Below are 18624 nucleotides of genomic sequence, written 5' to 3' on the forward strand. Positions count from 1 at the left end.
TGGAGAAAAACAGATTTCACAGGCCAAACGGCAACTTGAAAACAGGGCAATAAGATGCAGCAGGAGACTCCCTCCCCCAAAAACAGCCCCACCAAAACCATGGAACATCACACCCTTCCTATGCTGCATGGCCAAGAAGCTGATGCCAGATTGGATTGACATCAAGCCAACTCAAAGTCATGGAAAGGACAAAATGAAGAGGAACTTGTAAAGAATTAAAGGATAGAGGTTCAATAATGTCAGGCAGTGAGGCTGGAACAATAATAGATCTTGTCAGTCTGACTTTACATAATTTTTTTGATTGAGTCAAGTCTGGCATGTAAATTCAAGTGGTGATGTTGTTTTCTTAAATGCCGATGAGTTGTCATCCTGCTGAAAAGTGATACTGAGAGAGAAAATTAGTGCTAAATAGTCAGTGTGTCCATGTCATAAAGAAAATAAAAAATTATTAATTGGTATTTTGAAATAAAATAGTAGATGAGGAGCCTCCTTTGGTAGTGTTTTCTAATGGACCCTCTGGGATCTCATTTTTTTCTGGTGTGGTTCAATAACTATGTTATATTATCTGGAAGAAACAGTAAAATCATTATTCATAAAACTTGCGTATTGGTCTGGACGTCTCATTAAATGGATGTACTTGAAAAGTATCCACTAAACTAAAACCAGACGGGTTTGTACACAGCTGGGGACAAAGAATTCACACCACACTTCCAAGACAGATACTTGCATTAAAGAAAGCAGAGATGGGCCTGAAAACAGTGATGCTGCAACTGTGATCATCTAAGCTATAGAATTAAAGTGTAGAAAAATCAAATAGGTGATAGAAGATGCCATCACCTCTATATTCAGCATTAAGGAGTAAGGCTCACTAATGGGTACTCTTTTAAATTTAGCAAAAAGAAGGAAAACTAAAAATGAATGTCAAGAGCCTCGCAAGGATAAAATCCTGAAAGCATGCTCTATGGCAAAAGCCTTAAGGAGTTGTTTATTTTACTCAGAGGATGACTAGGATGTGAGCTAATTATGGTGTGCAAATGTCTACAGGGAGGTGATATTCATTGTGATTCCTGCTTTTTTGATCCTCAGGCAAAGGCAGAGTAAGAGCCGGTTGCAGGAAGCTGAAGACAGGCACACTAGATGTTAAGTGGGTATTTTTAGTGTTGAGGGTAATTAACAGTTGGAATAATAGACATGGGACCCTGGTAGATCCTCTAAGGCTGGAGCTTTTAATTAAGGCTCAGAGGACGAGAAGAAAGGCTAATGCCAGTGTTACCATGCTGCTCTCCCTCGTTTTTCTCTATAATCGGTGGAGATACGAGACTTTTCTGCAGAGAGAGTCAGAAGAGGAGCCAAGCCTTTTCGCTGGCTGCTGGCTGCGGAGGGTTTCCAGGGAAATCAGCTTTATTCAGCAGTGCCCTCTGGTATAATTCATTACAAAATGTATTTTATTTCCAGGATGCTTGAAGAGCTGAGAGCAGCAGCAGCTCCTGGGAGGCGGTTTGGCCAGGCTGACGTGGGAGGTCAGACCGAGAGATTAGAGCACCCTCTTCTGCTCTGAAAATTTAAAGCAAAGCGATACAGCTGTGGCTTAACCTTCCCATGGGAAATGTTCTGTACAGACGAGCACATCTCTCGCTCACTTCAGTGAGTGTGGCGGAGTGTTGGGAATTGATCTGATGGTGGGCAAATAACGCAGCATTACAAAGAAATCCTTGCTCTGTGATGTGGTTGTTGCAGTAATGATGAGTTTAAGACGTGAGAAAAAACAAACAGGTTCGGAGACATTCACAAGGTTTTGAATCTTAATGTTAATTCCAGCCAGATAAATGATCTGAAAAACACTTTTTTTTTTTTTTTCCTCAGCTGCTTGATTTACTTCCTTTGTTTATTTGTGAGGCAAATCAGGTAGTGCCAGCACCTGAGCTTGTTTTGCAAAAGTAAGTGTGTTATCCCCAGTTCTGGATACTGTAAACATGGGACAGCTGTGGCAGAGCTATTTGGGATAAGCAGATTTTCCTGTGGAGGGTGGATTCCTGCCACTGTTATTACCTGTTTGCAGGAGCGTCTTGTCTTTCACTGGCAGACAAGAAGCAGAAGAAGAGGGGGAATGTCATAAAGGTTTCAACCACTTCGGCTGTGGGAAAATATAACTTGTTGAGGGTCAGAGTAATTGACCTCCAAGTCAATTGGTTTTTAATCTTTCATTGTTGGGTGCCTGACCCACATTTTTTTCAACATAGGAGATTTGAGTGCTATGAACACTAGCTAGAGAACTAACACTAACTCCCCTAGAAGTATGTCATTGGAGTTTTGCAGCTGCTCCTGGAGATTTTGAGACTCCTAACCCTGAGCGGAATTAACTCTGCAGCACCATTGCCAACACTGAAAAAACCAAGATAGCAGTGAGCATATGACATAAGGATAGATATGTAGGTATATTTGTATATGGATAAATCAAACTTTTAAGTTCAGTTAAAAAAAATCAGATTCCTACCTTCAAAAACTTTATTTAATTTCATTCTTTGATTAAAACCTGGTGTCCAGACCTAATGCACTAGTAGCATACACAGCAGTGTTCTTAGTTTAAGCTTGACCTTAGTGTGTCCTTTAGGCACTTTCCAAATGCAAAGCTATTTGGTAATTCTTGATAACTGTCTTGAGTTATACCCATCTTCAATGAAGCACGTGTCCAGAAACATTCCCAGGTCTGGGCCACACAAGGAGATGAATGAATAGGAGGGAATGAATGAAATGACTGGAGAGCTGCTCTCTCCACTGCATCTGAAGTGGATTGTGGCTTCCCTCAATCATTAGTCATTAAGAACTGCTCCTGAACACACACCAATGAGATATGTAAAATTTATATGATGTATTTGAAGTTAATACCACTAAAAGGTTGAATTACAAATGGCTCCCTCTAGACCACAAGCTAGACCACAAGACCCTCTAGACCACAAGGTCCTGTGACCTCAGCTAAATTATTGCAAGGGGCTTCCTAGCTAGGACAGGCATGAGACATTCAAGGTCTTTCCAGGATGACAGTTGTATTGCCAGGTTCACTGGGGAAGGAAGCTATCTGGGATTGCAGGGAGGGTTATTGGAGGGCTCAGCTGCAGGGAGATATCTAGAGGGCTCAGACAAATAACCAAGAAGACTTTGATGCAAGTGTAGAAAGCTCTGTGTGCATCATGATGGGTACAAGAAAGAAATGGGGAAAAGAAGAATGTAATGCATCAGCAGGATGGTAAAGCCCAAAATCAAATGTTCTGCTTACCTCAGACCTAAAATAGCTCTTGTCACTGCTGCTTACAGGGCAGAAGAGGAGCTATCCCTGCTGTGGTGCAGGGAGACTTAAGGAGCTGTTCTGCAGGGGCAGATCCTAGGAGCTAAATCCCACTAATCCAAGGGCAGAGCTTTAAGATGCCATCCCTACAATTACTAAATTAGATATGAGTATGTCTCTGCACTGAAGCAGTTCAGAGCAAGACAGCCTTGGAACTCTGCAAGGCCTTCATCGAGGAAGTAAAGGCTTGGGGGAATGTACACCAAGTCATGAAACCCTGGAGAAGGATGGCCTTCACCAAAAGGGACATGGGAAGCTTTTGATACAGTGTGGAGGGTCTCAGAGCACTCGCCCAGTTGGAGAGGCCCATGCAAGCAAGAAGTTGAAGGAGGTGGGCACCCAGGCACGCTTACAGGGGAGGTTTACCATGCATTGCCTGTCCTTGAGGCGGGATCCATGTTCAAGGATAGCGACTGCCACCAGTGAGAAGCTGCTGTGCTGGTGGGTGGCTCCTTCTGGAGGTCTCTCTCCATCAGGCTAGAGGACCAGTGGGTACATTTACAGCACACACACTGCACTGCGGTGCTCTGCATTGCATGTCTCGGTGGCTGAGGATCCAGGATAAAAATACTTCTTCAGTAATGAACAGGTAAGCTGGTGTAATGGGGCTGCTATTTTTAGAGCACAAACTTGCTTGAATCAGCCAGTTTTATACGCCACAGGGTGACACTGCAGACGGCGGGCGGACTGTTGTGGGTTTGCGATTTCTGTGCCTGGCTGTGAAGGGCGAGGTTGTTATTCCCAAAAAAACCCCTATGGCTCCTAGCTTTTAACCAAGAATATTTTAAGCCAAGAGTGAACACAAAGCTTTTGCTCTGACAGTTATTTAATAGTTTTTTATCTAAATTCAAACCGTAATCCTCCTTCCTCCTCATTTTGTAATTACCTGTTTATCCACCTTGCATTTTGTCAGGTTCAAGAGACTCTGCTATGAGTTGTCCTTGAAAAACCTTTCCAGAAAGTTTTAAAATCATATGCACATACTTACATATCTCTAAGTGTATGTATATATGGGTCTCTATATGTGTGTGTGCATGTGTATGTACATTTATGTTTGTATGGGTTCTGATTCATATTCAAAACTCACTGAGGATTTTGGATTGGCAAAAGTTACCGGTTTAATACATTTCACCTTTCTGTTTTCTTATATGCGTGGTTTTCTGTGTGATTTGGGAATTATCCTTCTGAAGAAGCTGAAACATTGTGTATCGATAGTTTGCGTTTACTGCTGCAGGCAGACTCAAATCTTCATTGCTGGGTTTCAGAATACATTGCAAAGCATTTTAAAATGTCTATATAAGTGTGCATTTAAGGGCTATGGTACATCTGACCTGGTTGGACGCTCGTCTGTGTGGTGACAGTGGCTTGTGTGGTGCCTGTCCACATGCCTGTGCAGGGTTTTGGCAGCTCATAAGACTCGCGCCCTGAGAACTCTTGTGTAATTTGGGCTGACTCAGCTATATCTACACGCGCTGGACAAATACATGTAATGGGAAGACAAATGTAATCTACTTTTCTTCCAGCAGCTGGTAATGCACTGCCTGGCTTCCTGAAGAACTCAGCACAGATCTACCCACCTGTAAAACAATGTCATTTCTCCTGCTGTGCCCTAACAGCTTCTTCTGGGTGCTGTCAAGGCACATTAGATTGTATCAGTTCAACAAGGGAAACGTATTCAAGACATTTTTCCAGGCTCTCTGGTGGCTGCTCTTGGGAATAAACCTACTTTGCTCTCCAGCACATTGTTCTGTTTTTAAAATTGGACTGCTTGGACCCTGGAACTGTGACCCCTTCTTTTCCAAAGCCTTTCCCCACGTGGCTGCCAGGTTAGCAGTGGGACGAATAAGCAAAGATCCTTCTCTAGATCTTGGTCACAGGCTGGATTATGTGGTTTTAGAAGAAGAATGTGAGACATCAAGAGCTCTGGTTAGATTCATTGGCTTTGGAAAGCTTTACTCAGCTTTCATAGGCCCTCTGAACCCTGGATTCTGTGAGGTGGCTACACTTTTGGGGGAAAACTGGAATAAAGCCATCTTCTCATGGATGTGTGTCAATTATAAACTGGATTCCACCATCCACCACCCTACATTTGCAAGAACCCTGCCCTCTCCAACCCGAGTTTTGTTTACAATAATGAAGTACTTTAACTGGGCTCGTGTTGGCATCATCGCTTCCAACGAGGATATTTGGATGGACACAGCCAACAAGTTAGCGAGTGCACTCAGGAGCCAGGGGCTTCCTGTACGCATTGTTACATCCATCCATAAAGGGGAAAAAGGCATTGAAGACACCTGGAATGAGATTAAAGGAGTTGGTGACATTAGAAGTAAGTGCTTTGAGTCTCATTACCTTATTTAATTTTGATTTTATTTTCTCCAGGGCAGGACTGCATTGTTATGCAATGGGCATAGCTTAGAGAACGGAATTTTGAAGTCATTTAAGTCAAACAGAATTTTGTCTCTGGCCTTAATGGATCCAGGGCTTCACGTAAAAAAATGCTGGGCATTTTGTATGTAATGGAGATAAGGCAAAACAGCCTTTTACAATGGGAAAGACTGGGTCCAGCTTCTCCGAAACAATAATATTTAGTAGGCGGGTGTCTGTGCTTGACCCTGTCAAATCTAAAGAGGGGTTTATATGAAGGTTTTATATTTATGGTTATCAAAAATCTCACGCTTTGATGCTGTGTCCTTGCTACCTGTGTTCATTGAAGGCATCAGAAGTGAAATCCAGTGTTACGCACCACATACTAAAACAGCAGAAGGGCCCTTGTCGATGTACAGGGCGTAGTAAAGAATGATCCTTTTTCTTTTGAGAAAATGCAGGAAAAAAAGTCATGTTTTCCTGGTTCAGAGCCTTGTTAGGAAGTCTGTGATGGAGCTCTGATCCTGAACATACACCTCTGCAGTCAACACTGTGGATCCAGATGAGGATGCATTTTAGCTAAGACTTTGACTTCTGTGTCAAAGAGTAACAAGGGTAGCAAGGGGCTGTCTAACTTGGAGTTTTATCAGTGCTCAAATCAATGCTCGAGACCAAAGCTGCCTTGGGCTGATTCATCTCATTACCATCACAGCTCTCTATGTGAGTTAAGAGTTGATGGGCTCCTTTCACAACCAATGGAGAGAACCAATCCCTCTTCAAACATGATTCACCTCACCAGCTTAAGCCCTCTGCTATAGTATGGGATGATCACTGCCTAGAAGTACCCTTTTCTTTCCTGTAATTCAGCAGCCTGAAAATGCTATTGTTCACTTCAGCTTCTACTTTGCCAAGTATACTTCTAAGGAGACACCACAGCTACTCTAGAGATCCTGCTCCCTCCTGGTTTAGTAGCTGGCAGGTCTCCTTTGGAATTTTCTTTCCTATCATTGCCCTACTTTGCTTTTCTCACTGACTGAGTTTTGAAATACTGTCTTGGATGGAAGATCAGGAGTGCTTCCTTTCATGAAAGGTCAGTGAGCACCATCAAAAGCCTGTTAAACAGTTACACATGTATTTCAGATCTCCCACCACCAGACATGGGGACATCGGCTGCATGGCATTTTGCAGGCAAAGACAGACTGTGGGATGGCCTAGCACAGACCAGATGTTGAAACACAACACGGTGCCCAACCTAAAATCTGCAGATATGATGACAGGGTGAATGGGTGGAGCTTGGGCACTGCTAATGACTGTGGTGTCTGTCAGCTCAGGGCACACAGACGGAAAGCTCATGTCAGTCAGTCAGTGACAGCAATGACCACAACTACCCATCATGTTAGCTCATGTCTTACTTTTGTCATAACTTCTCTCCGTTCCTCCTTCTGTATAGCTCCAGGAATGGGTAATGGGTAATGCTTACAGCCATCTTTGCTAGACGTTGCAGACCTTCAAAGGCTGAACAAAATTAGTGTAGCTTCCAGCTTCCTCAGCATATAGCATTGGTGGGGGACCATTAGGGTCTGACCTGAAACAGCAGTTCAGACAGCTCTTTAATTGTGGGTGCGGGGGTGGGGGGGATATTTTGTGTTGAAAATCCAAACAGATTGCCAATGCTGCCTGCAACCCTTGTGTTTCAGTTATACTCCTGTGCATGCATTCTGTGCTCATTGGAGGGAAGGAACAAGCCATCTTACTCACAAAAGCTCTGGAAATGGGACTAGCAGATGGAAGATACGTCTTTGTTCCATATGACACTTTACTGTACAGTCTTCCTTACAGAAACAACTCATTCAGTGTCTTTGATAATGACAGCAAGCTCCAGGAAGCATACGATGCTGTGCTGACTATCACACTGGAGCCTGGAGAAAGCACTTTCTATGATGCATTCAGGGAAGCTAAAGAAAGTGACGAAATAAGCAGAGAATTGGAAGCCACCCAGGTAAATATTCTTTCTCTTAGATTTTTTCTGGGACCTGGCAACAGGAGCCATGGGACAAGCAATAGTTATAGAGAAAGCACAGAGGAGAGACAACCCAGACTGCATGCTTTTGTTTTGAGAAAGGTAAAGTGAAAGTTAGATGTGGCCTGCATATGTTTGGAAAGAATATTTCTCCTGGATGCTGGGCAATCTAACTCAGTTGGTTCAACTGCAAGGCCATGCTGGGAATTCAAGAGAATGGGGTTGTCACTGAGGCTCTCAGATTTGATTTGCTATGTGCTAACAGCAGCAGGCACAAGCTGAAGAGGTGTCTCCTAAGGCAGATAAATTCCATGGAGTTTGTAAAGCACCAAAATAAGATGTCCACATGCCTTAGAATTGGGGGGTGGGGGGGTGGGGTGGGGGGGTGGGGGTGCAACAGGCAAACAAAATACTGGATGCTTCTAGAGGGAAATGCTTAGGATCTTTGCTGCCTCATTCTACTTAGCATTATATTCAAAGTTACTCTTTGTCAGCACAATTATCTAAATTTCACCAGTAGCCCATAAAAAAACCCCAAGTTGGTTGCTATCTTGTAGACATTACAAGAAGAATTGGGGAATCAGTCACACTGTGAAGCAGGATTCAGCTGAGTCAATCTTCCAATCTCACTATGGTCTTTCAAAAAAGTTTAAGTACTTTTAAGGCACGATTTATCAGATCTACACGGATGTCTGCTTTAGGCGGAGATGAATCAAGCCTTGAAAGCTTTCATTTCTTTCCCTTCGCTATAATGAGAACGCAGGTTGCCTACATTAACGGTAGGGTTCTTCACTGAAGGTGTCTACATCTGATCAATGAATCTCATCACACATATCAAATTCTATGGCTCCCAATAGCACTCTTGATTTTATCACAGGTATATGGCTATACTCTCACTTCACCTACCAACTGTGAATAGACATGTGATTGCAAAAGCCACTGTGTGTGGTTTTAGGGGAGGCAAAAGTTACAGGTTCCTAAATCAAGTATGGTATGGAAGGGAGGAATGCAAGGAGAAAAAATTCTGGTACTCCAGAGAACAAGTTTGCTGTGGCTCTGCTTTGTGATTTTTACATCTTAGGAACAAACAATGTTCTGACAGAGGGGACTGATCCTTTGGGCATGACACTTTTTTCCCACCTGTGTTGGGAGGCAAGCCTTTGATTTTGATCGATTGTGGAAGATGTTTTAGCACAGTGCTTTGAGGCAAGTTGTGATAAAATGCCAGCTGCACATCAGGCTCAGAGTCTTGGCTCTTCCCATGATAAAGCAATATTTTCAAGTTCTATTTTGGGCAGCAACCATAAGAAAAGACATATATTCAAAGTCATGCATATATTGGGCCAATCCAGAGCTACCTTCAACCTAAGATTCTTCAAAACCATTACTCTGTGGGCCTTAACGCTCAGGTGTCTCAATATTGAGTTTACAGCTTAGCCAGTGGGACACTTTTTTGCCAAAAATCTCAAACCGGAGGTTGGAAATAGTCTATCTTGACCTGAATTTCTCCCGTGTTTTTAGGTTTCTCCACTCTTTGGAACAATCTATGACGCTATATACTTCATGGCGATGGCTATAGACAGTGCTCGGAGGAAAGGAGCTGGAGTCTCAGGAGCTAACATAGCTGGGCACACAAAAAACTTCAGTTTCCCTGGATTTAGTCACCGGGTAGAGACAGACAACCATGGGAAGGGGCTGAGCAACTACGTGATACTAGACACAGATGGTCATGGGAACCAGCTCTTCCCAACCCACTTGCTGGACATGTCTTCAGGCTCTGTGGAATCCCTAAACCGGGCTATCCACTTTCCCAGTGGAGTTCCACCCAAGCCAGACTCCAGCTGCTGGTTTGACCCAGATATTCCCTGCACTGCAGGTAAGACAGAAAAACAGGGTCAAATGGTGTTGGGTCCATGCTGCATCTTTCTTTTATCTTTTCTTTTACCCCAGGTGATTGCTCCTTTAAGTTAGAGCTCCCCACAGAGAAAAGTCTAAACTCAAGAAATGAATATATAGATAACCAGTCATCATGCTGTTCATAATGGGAGTCCTATGCAGAGATCCCACTATTGATCCACAAGACTCTTTTATTGCTTCTTAGCTCAATAAGGTTGTTGCCACTGTTGTGTGCTGGGAAGGGTTTTCCAGGTCTGACAGTCAACATCTGCCTATTTTGACAGCAACCAAGTGATGTCAGAGGCTCCACCCAGCACTGTGTCCCCGTCCTTCTGGGGACAAGGCACTAAGAGGATTTGCATGGAGGACAGCCTAGAAGAGCTGCACAACAGCAGATGCTCTCACGATCTCTCCTAGTTAACCCCAGCTTCTTTACCCAGTTAGCTATGCAGCTTTAGGGATCATCACAGCTCACCTCAGCAAGAACAGATTGTAATCATTACGCAAAATAATGAGTTACTGTAAACAACACCGGTGGTAATCGAAGACTTAGGGGCAGAGGTATCCGTGCTGCTTCCTAGGTTTGTGAGTCTGGGCCCTAGTTTTACTTATTGTTTTTAATTTGAGGCAACTGTGGTGCAGTTTTGAAGTCCACAGGGAAGCCAAAATCTCAGGGTACGATACTTAGCTGCCACTTGACATATTTACTTATAATACTAAGCATTTACTCCTACTGCTCCAGGATATGACTTAAACAGACAAAATTAACCACATCTACAGAATATTTCATTCAGCAGCTGAGAAAAACATTCCCCTTGGCTCAGCCATAGCTGGTTTAAATCAGTGTCACTCCATAAAAACTGGAGATATACTGATCTTACAGCAGCTGGCAAGCTACAGAAAAGACAAATATAACGCTACCATGTATCTAATTTTGCACTGCCACTAGGAACAGCATAGCAATTTAGCATCCCATTGCAGTCTATGGAAAAATCCCACTGATTTTGAGAGAGATCAGGTTTTATGTTCACACCTTTACAAAAGCATAAAGCTCTAGGCATTTGTCAGTGAAATAGTAATTTATTATTATTCCTAATGTTTCAGAGACTGAATTTTATGACTAGAATTAAATCCAGGTCTCAGTCTGGCTTTTGTATGGAGTCAGGGTTGGAGGGGGGGCTGGATGTGATGCTGCCGGGCTGCTGTGGTTCCTGACCCCATATCCACCGGGAGCAGGGTGAGCAGGTGCTCCCAGTACATGTACGTGCGCACACACACGCCCTGCAGACAGAGCCAGTCACCGACGGTGTAACACATACAGGCACCAGCACCCACAACCAGCATTGCCAAGACATGGACAACACAAATGGCCAGATCCCATTCTTATGCATCACTAGATCGTGCCACAGACTTGCTGCCAGATCTCACCACCCCAACTCCTACACACATACAAATTCATCCTCTGGTAGATGGTCCAAACCTGTAATTCCCCAAGAAAAAAAAAAAAAAAAAGAAAGAAAAAAAAAAAAAAGCAAACCCAAAAAAACTTAAACAAAACAAAAAAGCCAGCTATCAAACCCGGTGGTTTGTGCAAGCGGACGTCTCCACATCTGTGGCCTTTCATGTGTAGCTGGCTCCAGGACTTATCTTACTTGTTGCTTAGGTTGAAGACTACAAATGTCACACACAGGCAGAGAGCACACTCCCAGGTAAAAAATTAGGAACAGGGAAGAAGAGGGTAGTACAGACTGTGATGACCAGGTGCAGGGTTTGGCTGGAAAAATGCACAACATTCTTACATGTGACCAGCATCCCCATCCTCTCCAGTACCCCGCACTTAAACATCCCCATCCCTCCCTTTCCCCGTTTTTGTCCTTTCCTCTAAACATTCCATAAGAACTTTCACATACTCTCACAGTCCTCTTAAAACATCCCCTAATGAGTTTAACACAATCCCACAAATTCCCTCAAGTATCCTGTAAGTTTGCTCTTTCCCATGAGCCCATGATAACCTTGCTTTCACTTCTGATTAGTTGTAAAGTTCTGGTTGAGCTTCCTCAAGGCTTTGCATGGTCACTGCAATGGCCCATCCATCATTGCCATGAACTCTCTGGTCTTTGGTATTGCCTTTGCTATCTCCTGTTCCTTAGGGTTTGTTTATCTGGGTGTTTATTTTTTACTTCTCTTGTCCTTTTACTGTCTCTTGTTTACCCTTGTGAATGTTGTGTTCCAACCAGCTCTCACCCTCAGCTTATCAGATGCTGCTTCTGTGAATGAAATTGGATGGACTTCGAATGTTTTCCAGCTGTGAAAGAGTCCTCATGTTATGATGTGTAACTGTGCCCCTACTTCAGCAAAGGACATGATCAGGGAGAGATCCTTGGCTATTCCTTGGCTTTCTACACTGCCTTTCAAGTACCGTGTTGCCTTAGAGTCCTTTAAAGTGTGGCCAAGCACTTGTGGGTTGTAATACACAATGGTAATAAGCAAAATAATTTCTCTGACTCTTTCTCAAAGGAGATTTGTTTAGAGAGCAGTGTCTCTGGGGGTTACCTGGGGAAGCTTAGGAGACACAACCAGCAAAAAAACCCTGACTGAATACAGAAGAGAGCATTAACAAACTCCACATTATTCCTACCACATTGTGGTCTGCGTTGCAGATCCTTTCTGAAAATGTTAGCAGGCCATGCAGAGGTTGACATGGGACACTCATACCCCTACACTTCATCACTTGTTTGTCCAGAAGGCATTTGACCCTTTGCCCAGCCAGAAAACCAAATCATGCTACTGTGACTGGGCTATTCAGAGCTCATTCACTCTTTAGTAACAAGTCTCCTAGAAGATGACCACAACCCCAGAGCACTAGGTCTCCTGCAAGTCTGCCTCTAAGCTGATCCAGTCCCTCCTTTTCCATGGATTTAGCGTTATGCAAGACCTTTATTGGATGTGTTCTGGCTTCACACTCACACCTGTCCTTCTGGAGGGGAGCACATCTTTGGCAGCTCCCTTTCCTCCTGGGGATGAACGTTAGGTGGCTGTTACCTGCTCTTGTGGGGACCACAACACTCTGACTTTGTGCATGAAGAGCAAACTGTGCCCTTCAGGCCAGCTTGGTGTGGTCTTGTTTGTCCCTGTGTTAAAGTTGACCACCTCCTGGAGAAAGCTGGCTGTGTCTCCTTTACCCATTGATGAAGTGAAACCTTGGTCTGCATCTACATTGTCTGTGAGGTGGAGAAATGGGTGTAAAGTATCTATTCTACTGTGGCCAGATTTCTTTTCAAGTGGAAGTACACAGGGATAATACAAGACTGGAGCATGAAAGTAGAGTGACTTCTAATATAGCAACACAGTTTCGTAGAATCACAGAATGGTTGGGGTTGGATGGGATCTTCAAAGATAACCAGGTACAGACACACCACCATGGTTAGGGACATCTTTAATTAGTATCATAGAATCATAGACCAGTTCGAGTTGGAAGGAACCCTTCAAGATCATCTGGTCCAACCACCCCCCAGCCCAGGCTGCTCCCAGCCCCGTCCAGCCTGGCCTTGAGCCCTGCCAGGGATGGGGCACCCACAGCTGCTCTGGGCAGCCTGGGCCGGTGTATGTGTGAGGACAATCAGGGACTGGGGCTCTGGGCTGAAGCAGAAAGGAAGTCCAAACCTGGCAGGAAAATTTCAGCTAAAATGCTCTTCCTTCTCCAGGAAAGGACATCGATTTACAAAAATGCCTGCATCTTTCACTGGGAAGCTCTAGGTTTCAGTGCTTGCAAAAACCCTGTGATTTAGGTGGAAGTGTAACGTAGAGTTACAAACCTTTTATCAACCCAGATCTCTCTGTGCTTGTTTGTGATTAAGGATTGCTGAATACAGACAGAATAAAATAGAAAAAAAAAAACAGAAGACAGAAGAGACACAGACAGCAGACAGTTCCCACCGGAATTTAGCTCATCCTTTCATGTTGGCTTTCCTTAGCTCTTGAGCAATGTATCCGTCTCCAGTACTTTGTGTCGGTGGGTTCGTTGAGGAAAACAACTGCTGCCTTCTCCTTCTCTTCTGCTCTTTTCAGCATTAGAAATCTGTAGCAGGGGATGAAGAACCCCAGATAGGCTGGTGACTCACACTGGCCGTCAGTTTGGTACCACATGATAAAGCTTTTTCAGCATTTCAGTTCCTGGAAAGCAGAGGGTCAAATGTTAAAAAGTTATGAACTTTTCAGAAACTGCCTCTAAAACTTAATATTTCCCTATGAATCCAGTCTTTATTTGCTTGAAGAAAAACTGGTTTTCCACTGATTCAGGGCTCTGGGTCTGGTATAGAAAAAAAGTACACAGATAAAGTAGTTGCAGTCTCATGTAAATAAAGTCAGTAAGTATTGTGTATTCACAGATTAACGTGGCATAAAAATTGCCTTCTAGCATTCTCCTGGCTGAATATTTAACTTTGTAGTCTAATGATCTGATATTGATATTTTTAATGTTATTTCCTAAATCAAAGGGATTTCTAGTTCACTAATTCTTTCCCCCTCTTTGCACAGGGATTGAGCCTACAGTCATGATTTTGGGGGTGATGCTGTTATTTGCTCTGGTGCTTGGTGCTGTGAGCCTGGGTTCCCTGATCAGGTGAGAATTGCATCACGTATTTGGTTCAGTGCTACTTTTAGCTTTGGTGGGAGACTTGCACTTCAGCCAGCAGTTTAGACAATGAGTGAACACATAGAAGGTTTGATTGTGGTTTTTGCTCTCCAGCCACATATCTCTTCACTTCTGTGGTGGGTTGACCCTGGCTGGCTGCCAGATGCTCACCACAGCCACTCTGTCACTGCCCTTAGCTGGGCAGGGGAGAGGAAATATAATGAGAGGAGGGTCGAGGTAAGGGCAGGGAAGTCATTCAGCCATTACCATCACAGTCAAAACAGACTCCACTTGGGGAAATCAGATTAATTTATTACCAATTAAATCATAGTAGAATAATGAGAAATAAACCCAAATATTAAAAACACCTTCCCCCCACCCCTCCCTTCTTCCCAGGCTCTCTGATTTCTCTCCCTCCTCCCAGCAGTGGTACAGGGGGATGTGGAATGGGGGCTGTGGTCAGTCCCTCACACGCTGTCCTGCCGCTCCTTCCTCCTCATGGGGAAGGTTCTCACATTAGTCCCCTGCTCCAGTGTGGGTCCCTCCCACAGGGGACAGTCCTCCATGAGCTTCTCCAGCATGGGTCCCTCTGGCATGGGATCCTCCCCAGGCTGCAGATAGAAGTTTGCTCCACCATGGACCTCCATGGGCTGAGGGGCATAGCCTGCCTCACCATGCGCTTCACCGCGGGCTGCCAGGGAATTTCTGCTCAGTGCTTGGAGCTCCTCCTGCCTCCTTCTGCCCCGGCCAGGGGGTCTGCAAAGCTGTTGCTCTCACATGTTCTCACTCCTCTCTCCAGCTGCAGTTGCTGTCACACAGCAGATTTTCCCCCGTCTTAAATACACTATTCCAGAGGTGCTGCCACCATTGCTGATGGGCTCAGCCTTAGACAGCGGTGGGCCCGTCTTGGAGCTGGCTGGTGTTGGCTCCATCAGACACAGGGGAAGCTTTCAGCAGCTTCTCACAGAAGCCACCCCTGTAGCCTCCTCACTACCAAAACTTTGCCATGCAAACCAAATACAACTTTTTAAAGTGATAGTGGCTTGAGCACTGCGGACATTGGTTCTGCAGTCCCAGGAGCAGTCATTTTGCCCTTTATCCAGTCCTGGTTTGGAAGAATGTTGCAGTCTGTTACTGGAAGGATTAGCTGGATGATGGCTCTGAATCATTAGGAAAGTGACTATCACTTTGGAAGTTCAAAGTATGCCATAAAACCCAAAGATGGGAATCTGCTTTGAGAACATTGGGGTGGAGACCAAGTGGGCTGCCATGTTAAATGTCTTTTTCTTTCTCCAGATCATTCTTGTCTGAATTTCTCTCCCTAATATATTCCTACTTTCTATGAAGCACTAGGCTGAACCTCTTTCTCCATGTACTAAAGAGAGAGATAATATCTCTAGAGAAGGTTCAGAGCCATTAATTAGGGTACCTCTTTATTACCAAGCTAATTTATTCCCTGTTTTGAACTCAAGTCCAGCTCCCTGGTCATTCACACTGCATATATATTGGTCTGGGCATACGATCTTTGGAGCAAATTAAGTAGTTTGCTGGAGAAGGGAGGGTTTCCAACAATTGCATAGGTTATGCTTGTGTCCCGACTCTATACTCAAGGTGTCATGGACTTGTTGGTCCAGGGCCTGTGGGTTGCTCTTTGGCAAGGACACTAAGGCCATAACCTAAGGTAATCTTTTGCTCCAAACTGCCCCCTGAAATAATCTTTCTCTCCTTATTGATGTCTATATAGCGTGTGACTGAAATCAGAAGGCATATTTACTCAGCAGCAATGAATTCAGCAGAGCAAAGTTTCCTGGATTACACCATCCAGCTTTGCCTCTCAGATCATCCCAAAACATGTTTTCTCTCCACTCCTGAATCATCCCTCCAAACACAGATTATATAAGGCCACCCAGCGAGCAACACCCTAAACAGCCCCCCTGTTTATAACACACAGCTGCTTCTAATATCTTACAACTGCAGGCACTGAGGAGGTTGCCTCCATCCACCCGCACTTTAAAACCCTGATCTATTACTTGGCCACCAGCCTCTACAATTAAGTAAATAAAAGACAGTCTTTCTGCCTACTCTACTTGTAAGCTGTTCCACAAGTACCAGACTGTGCTTGGGAAGACTCAGTCATGAGTGAAGATGTATGGCCATCTGCAAGGGAAGAAAAAAAAATAAAAAAGGTCTAGAATGACTCAGACTGATTTATGTTAGGGAAGGGCATGTCTGGAACTAAATTTAAACCACAGCATGGTTTGAGTTCAAATGTGGGAACTCCAGGCTTAGCTCTGCATGAGCTTAAATGAGTCACTCCACACTTTGTGCTTTGCTTTTGGCAGAGGTGTGCTTTCCTCCATGCTTGTGTGAAAGGATGAGATTGACCAAGCAAGTTCTTCAGGTGGAAGGGTGAAAGGTACATATGTGATGAGGTTTTTGCATGAAGATGAGTTGGGTGGCTTGGGACAAAGTGGTAGAGAAAGACTACCAGGTGATACCTGAGCTTGTGTGGCCAAGGCTCATTCTGAACTCCAGAAAGCTGCCTGTGTTCTTCTAAAATTCCCAGTGATACATGCAATGGAAAAGTGAATTGTGGTGATGTACAGGGATTTTGTGAAATGAATTCCTTCTAGAGTACAGCTAGCAAAAGGCGTCCTGTTGCCCACCTCATCAGGAAAAGTCTTAGGTCTGTGCAGATCAGACATCTGCTGTGGTGTAAACAAAGTTCCTTAAACAAAAAGTGTCATTGAGGGCAATGGGGGAGCTTTCCTCTCCCTTCTCTGTTTCTGCTTGAGAGTTTTTGACTGTCTAATAGATAACAGTGTGCTTTGTGCTCTGTGCTAGACATTGATGTCCATTGAAATAGGGGGTCCAGAATGATGGGGTGTGACTTCAGCCTCTTCTCTGAGTCCCTAAAACAGCCATGTGTTGAGTATTACTGTCAGATGAATCTCAGCTAAAAACTAACAATGAAACTCTGGAGTGTTTGATATCGATTTGCACAAAGTGGACGTAAGCCTGTTTGAACTGTGCCATGAACATGAACATAGTCCTTGATGGTACAACATTTCTTGTTGAGTTTTCTGCCTTGCAAATTCAAAAGAAGCTGTGCAAGTAGTAGGATGCAGTCAAGCAACAGATAGTGTCTTTGCTGTTCTCACGAGTATACTGAATTTTCTTTCTTGCTGGTGGCTATTCTGCAAATCTGGTAGCCTACCAACGAGTGCAGAGAGTCATCCCCTGGAAAACAGGCAGCAGCATCCTATGGAGAGGCCAGAAGCGCATTTGTTCTGTGTTACACACTGTATGATAGACAACCCATCTGGCTCATGTCCTGGAAGAAGCAGATCTGAATCGGCATGGTCTTCTTGATCTAATTATTCCTGACCAAGAGAAACAGCCCTGGTTCATCAATACTGCTTCCAAGACCTCCATGTCGCATTGCACTACACCACGCATGCCAAACTGCTCATCCCCTGCAGCTTTTCCCTCTGTATGAGCTGACAGTCATTGCAAGGGGGTATCTTGCTGTATGCTTCATACTGCACTATGCTACAACAGAGAGATTCAGCCAGCCTATTTTGATGGTAATTTGTGTCCAGGCGTCTTTTATAAATTATCCGTGATTCAGTTTCAGTCCCTAAGAAAGGCTGGTGTTCTCACCAGCCAGATTGGCTGGTCTAATAAAACCTATTATTCCCTTCTAATGGAGAATGATTTGGGATATGGAAAATAAAACCAAGCAAAACAAAGTGTGCATTATATACAGAACCAATTCATATTTGTAACCAGATTGACTCAAGATATCTGTTTGTGATGGAGACCCTTTGAGATTACAGCTTTTGTAATCTGTGAATTGGATAACCCTTGACTCAGGGGATTTCACTCTAAGCCAGGGCATCATGACTTGTCTACTGCTTTCACCCATGTCCATCCCCACTGCCACACCACATGCTGCACTTTCCTAATACTGCAGGGAAGCCAGATGTGGGGCGCTCAGAGGTGATGTAAACTGGTCACCCACCTAAAAATGATTAACGGTAACTCTCCAACTCTTGCAGGCGTAGTATCTTGAACAGCCAGCTATTCAGGGGACCTAACAAGATAATACTGACCTTGGATGACGTCATCTTCATCAACCCAGAGATATATAATAAGGCAAGTCCTTCGACTCATGAAAGTAATCTGGTGGGACACTAAAAAACAGGTTTGCTCTGTGATATTGTCATACCCATGAAGCTCTAGGAAGCTCCTTCACTTCTGCATGTCTCATTTTCCCCTGCATATCAGAAAATTTCCCATAGGCTGAGTGTTTTTGAATCTTAGATTAGATGCACATGCAGTGTGAAAGCCGTTACAATTATGTAA

The 18624-nt window shown here is 44.1% G+C and overlaps 1 protein-coding gene across 4 annotated transcripts in view; it reads left to right on the top strand.

Moving 5' to 3' along the window:
- Nucleotides 1–3465: 3465 nt before the first annotated feature.
- GUCY2F (guanylate cyclase 2F, retinal) overlaps nucleotides 3466–18624 on the top strand; it is a 53955-nt gene continuing 38796 nt past the window's right edge. For 3 of the 4 annotated variants that reach the window (XM_027777894.2, XM_027777896.2, XM_027777897.2), the window contains exons 1-6: nucleotides 3466–3932; nucleotides 4867–5669; nucleotides 7405–7706; nucleotides 9249–9603; nucleotides 14160–14244; nucleotides 18318–18414. In XM_027777894.2, coding sequence (XP_027633695.2) covers nucleotides 4931–5669; nucleotides 7405–7706; nucleotides 9249–9603; nucleotides 14160–14244; nucleotides 18318–18414 — 1578 coding nt within the window. In that variant the 5' untranslated portion in view covers nucleotides 3466–3932; nucleotides 4867–4930. The remainder of the gene's footprint in view (nucleotides 3933–4866; nucleotides 5670–7404; nucleotides 7707–9248; nucleotides 9604–14159; nucleotides 14245–18317; nucleotides 18415–18624) is intronic. The other variant, XM_027777895.2, reaches the window with a different exon arrangement.

Source organism: Falco peregrinus, chromosome 4 (assembly GCF_023634155.1).
Source record: "Falco peregrinus isolate bFalPer1 chromosome 4, bFalPer1.pri, whole genome shotgun sequence".
Lineage (NCBI taxonomy): Eukaryota > Metazoa > Chordata > Aves > Falconiformes > Falconidae > Falco > Falco peregrinus.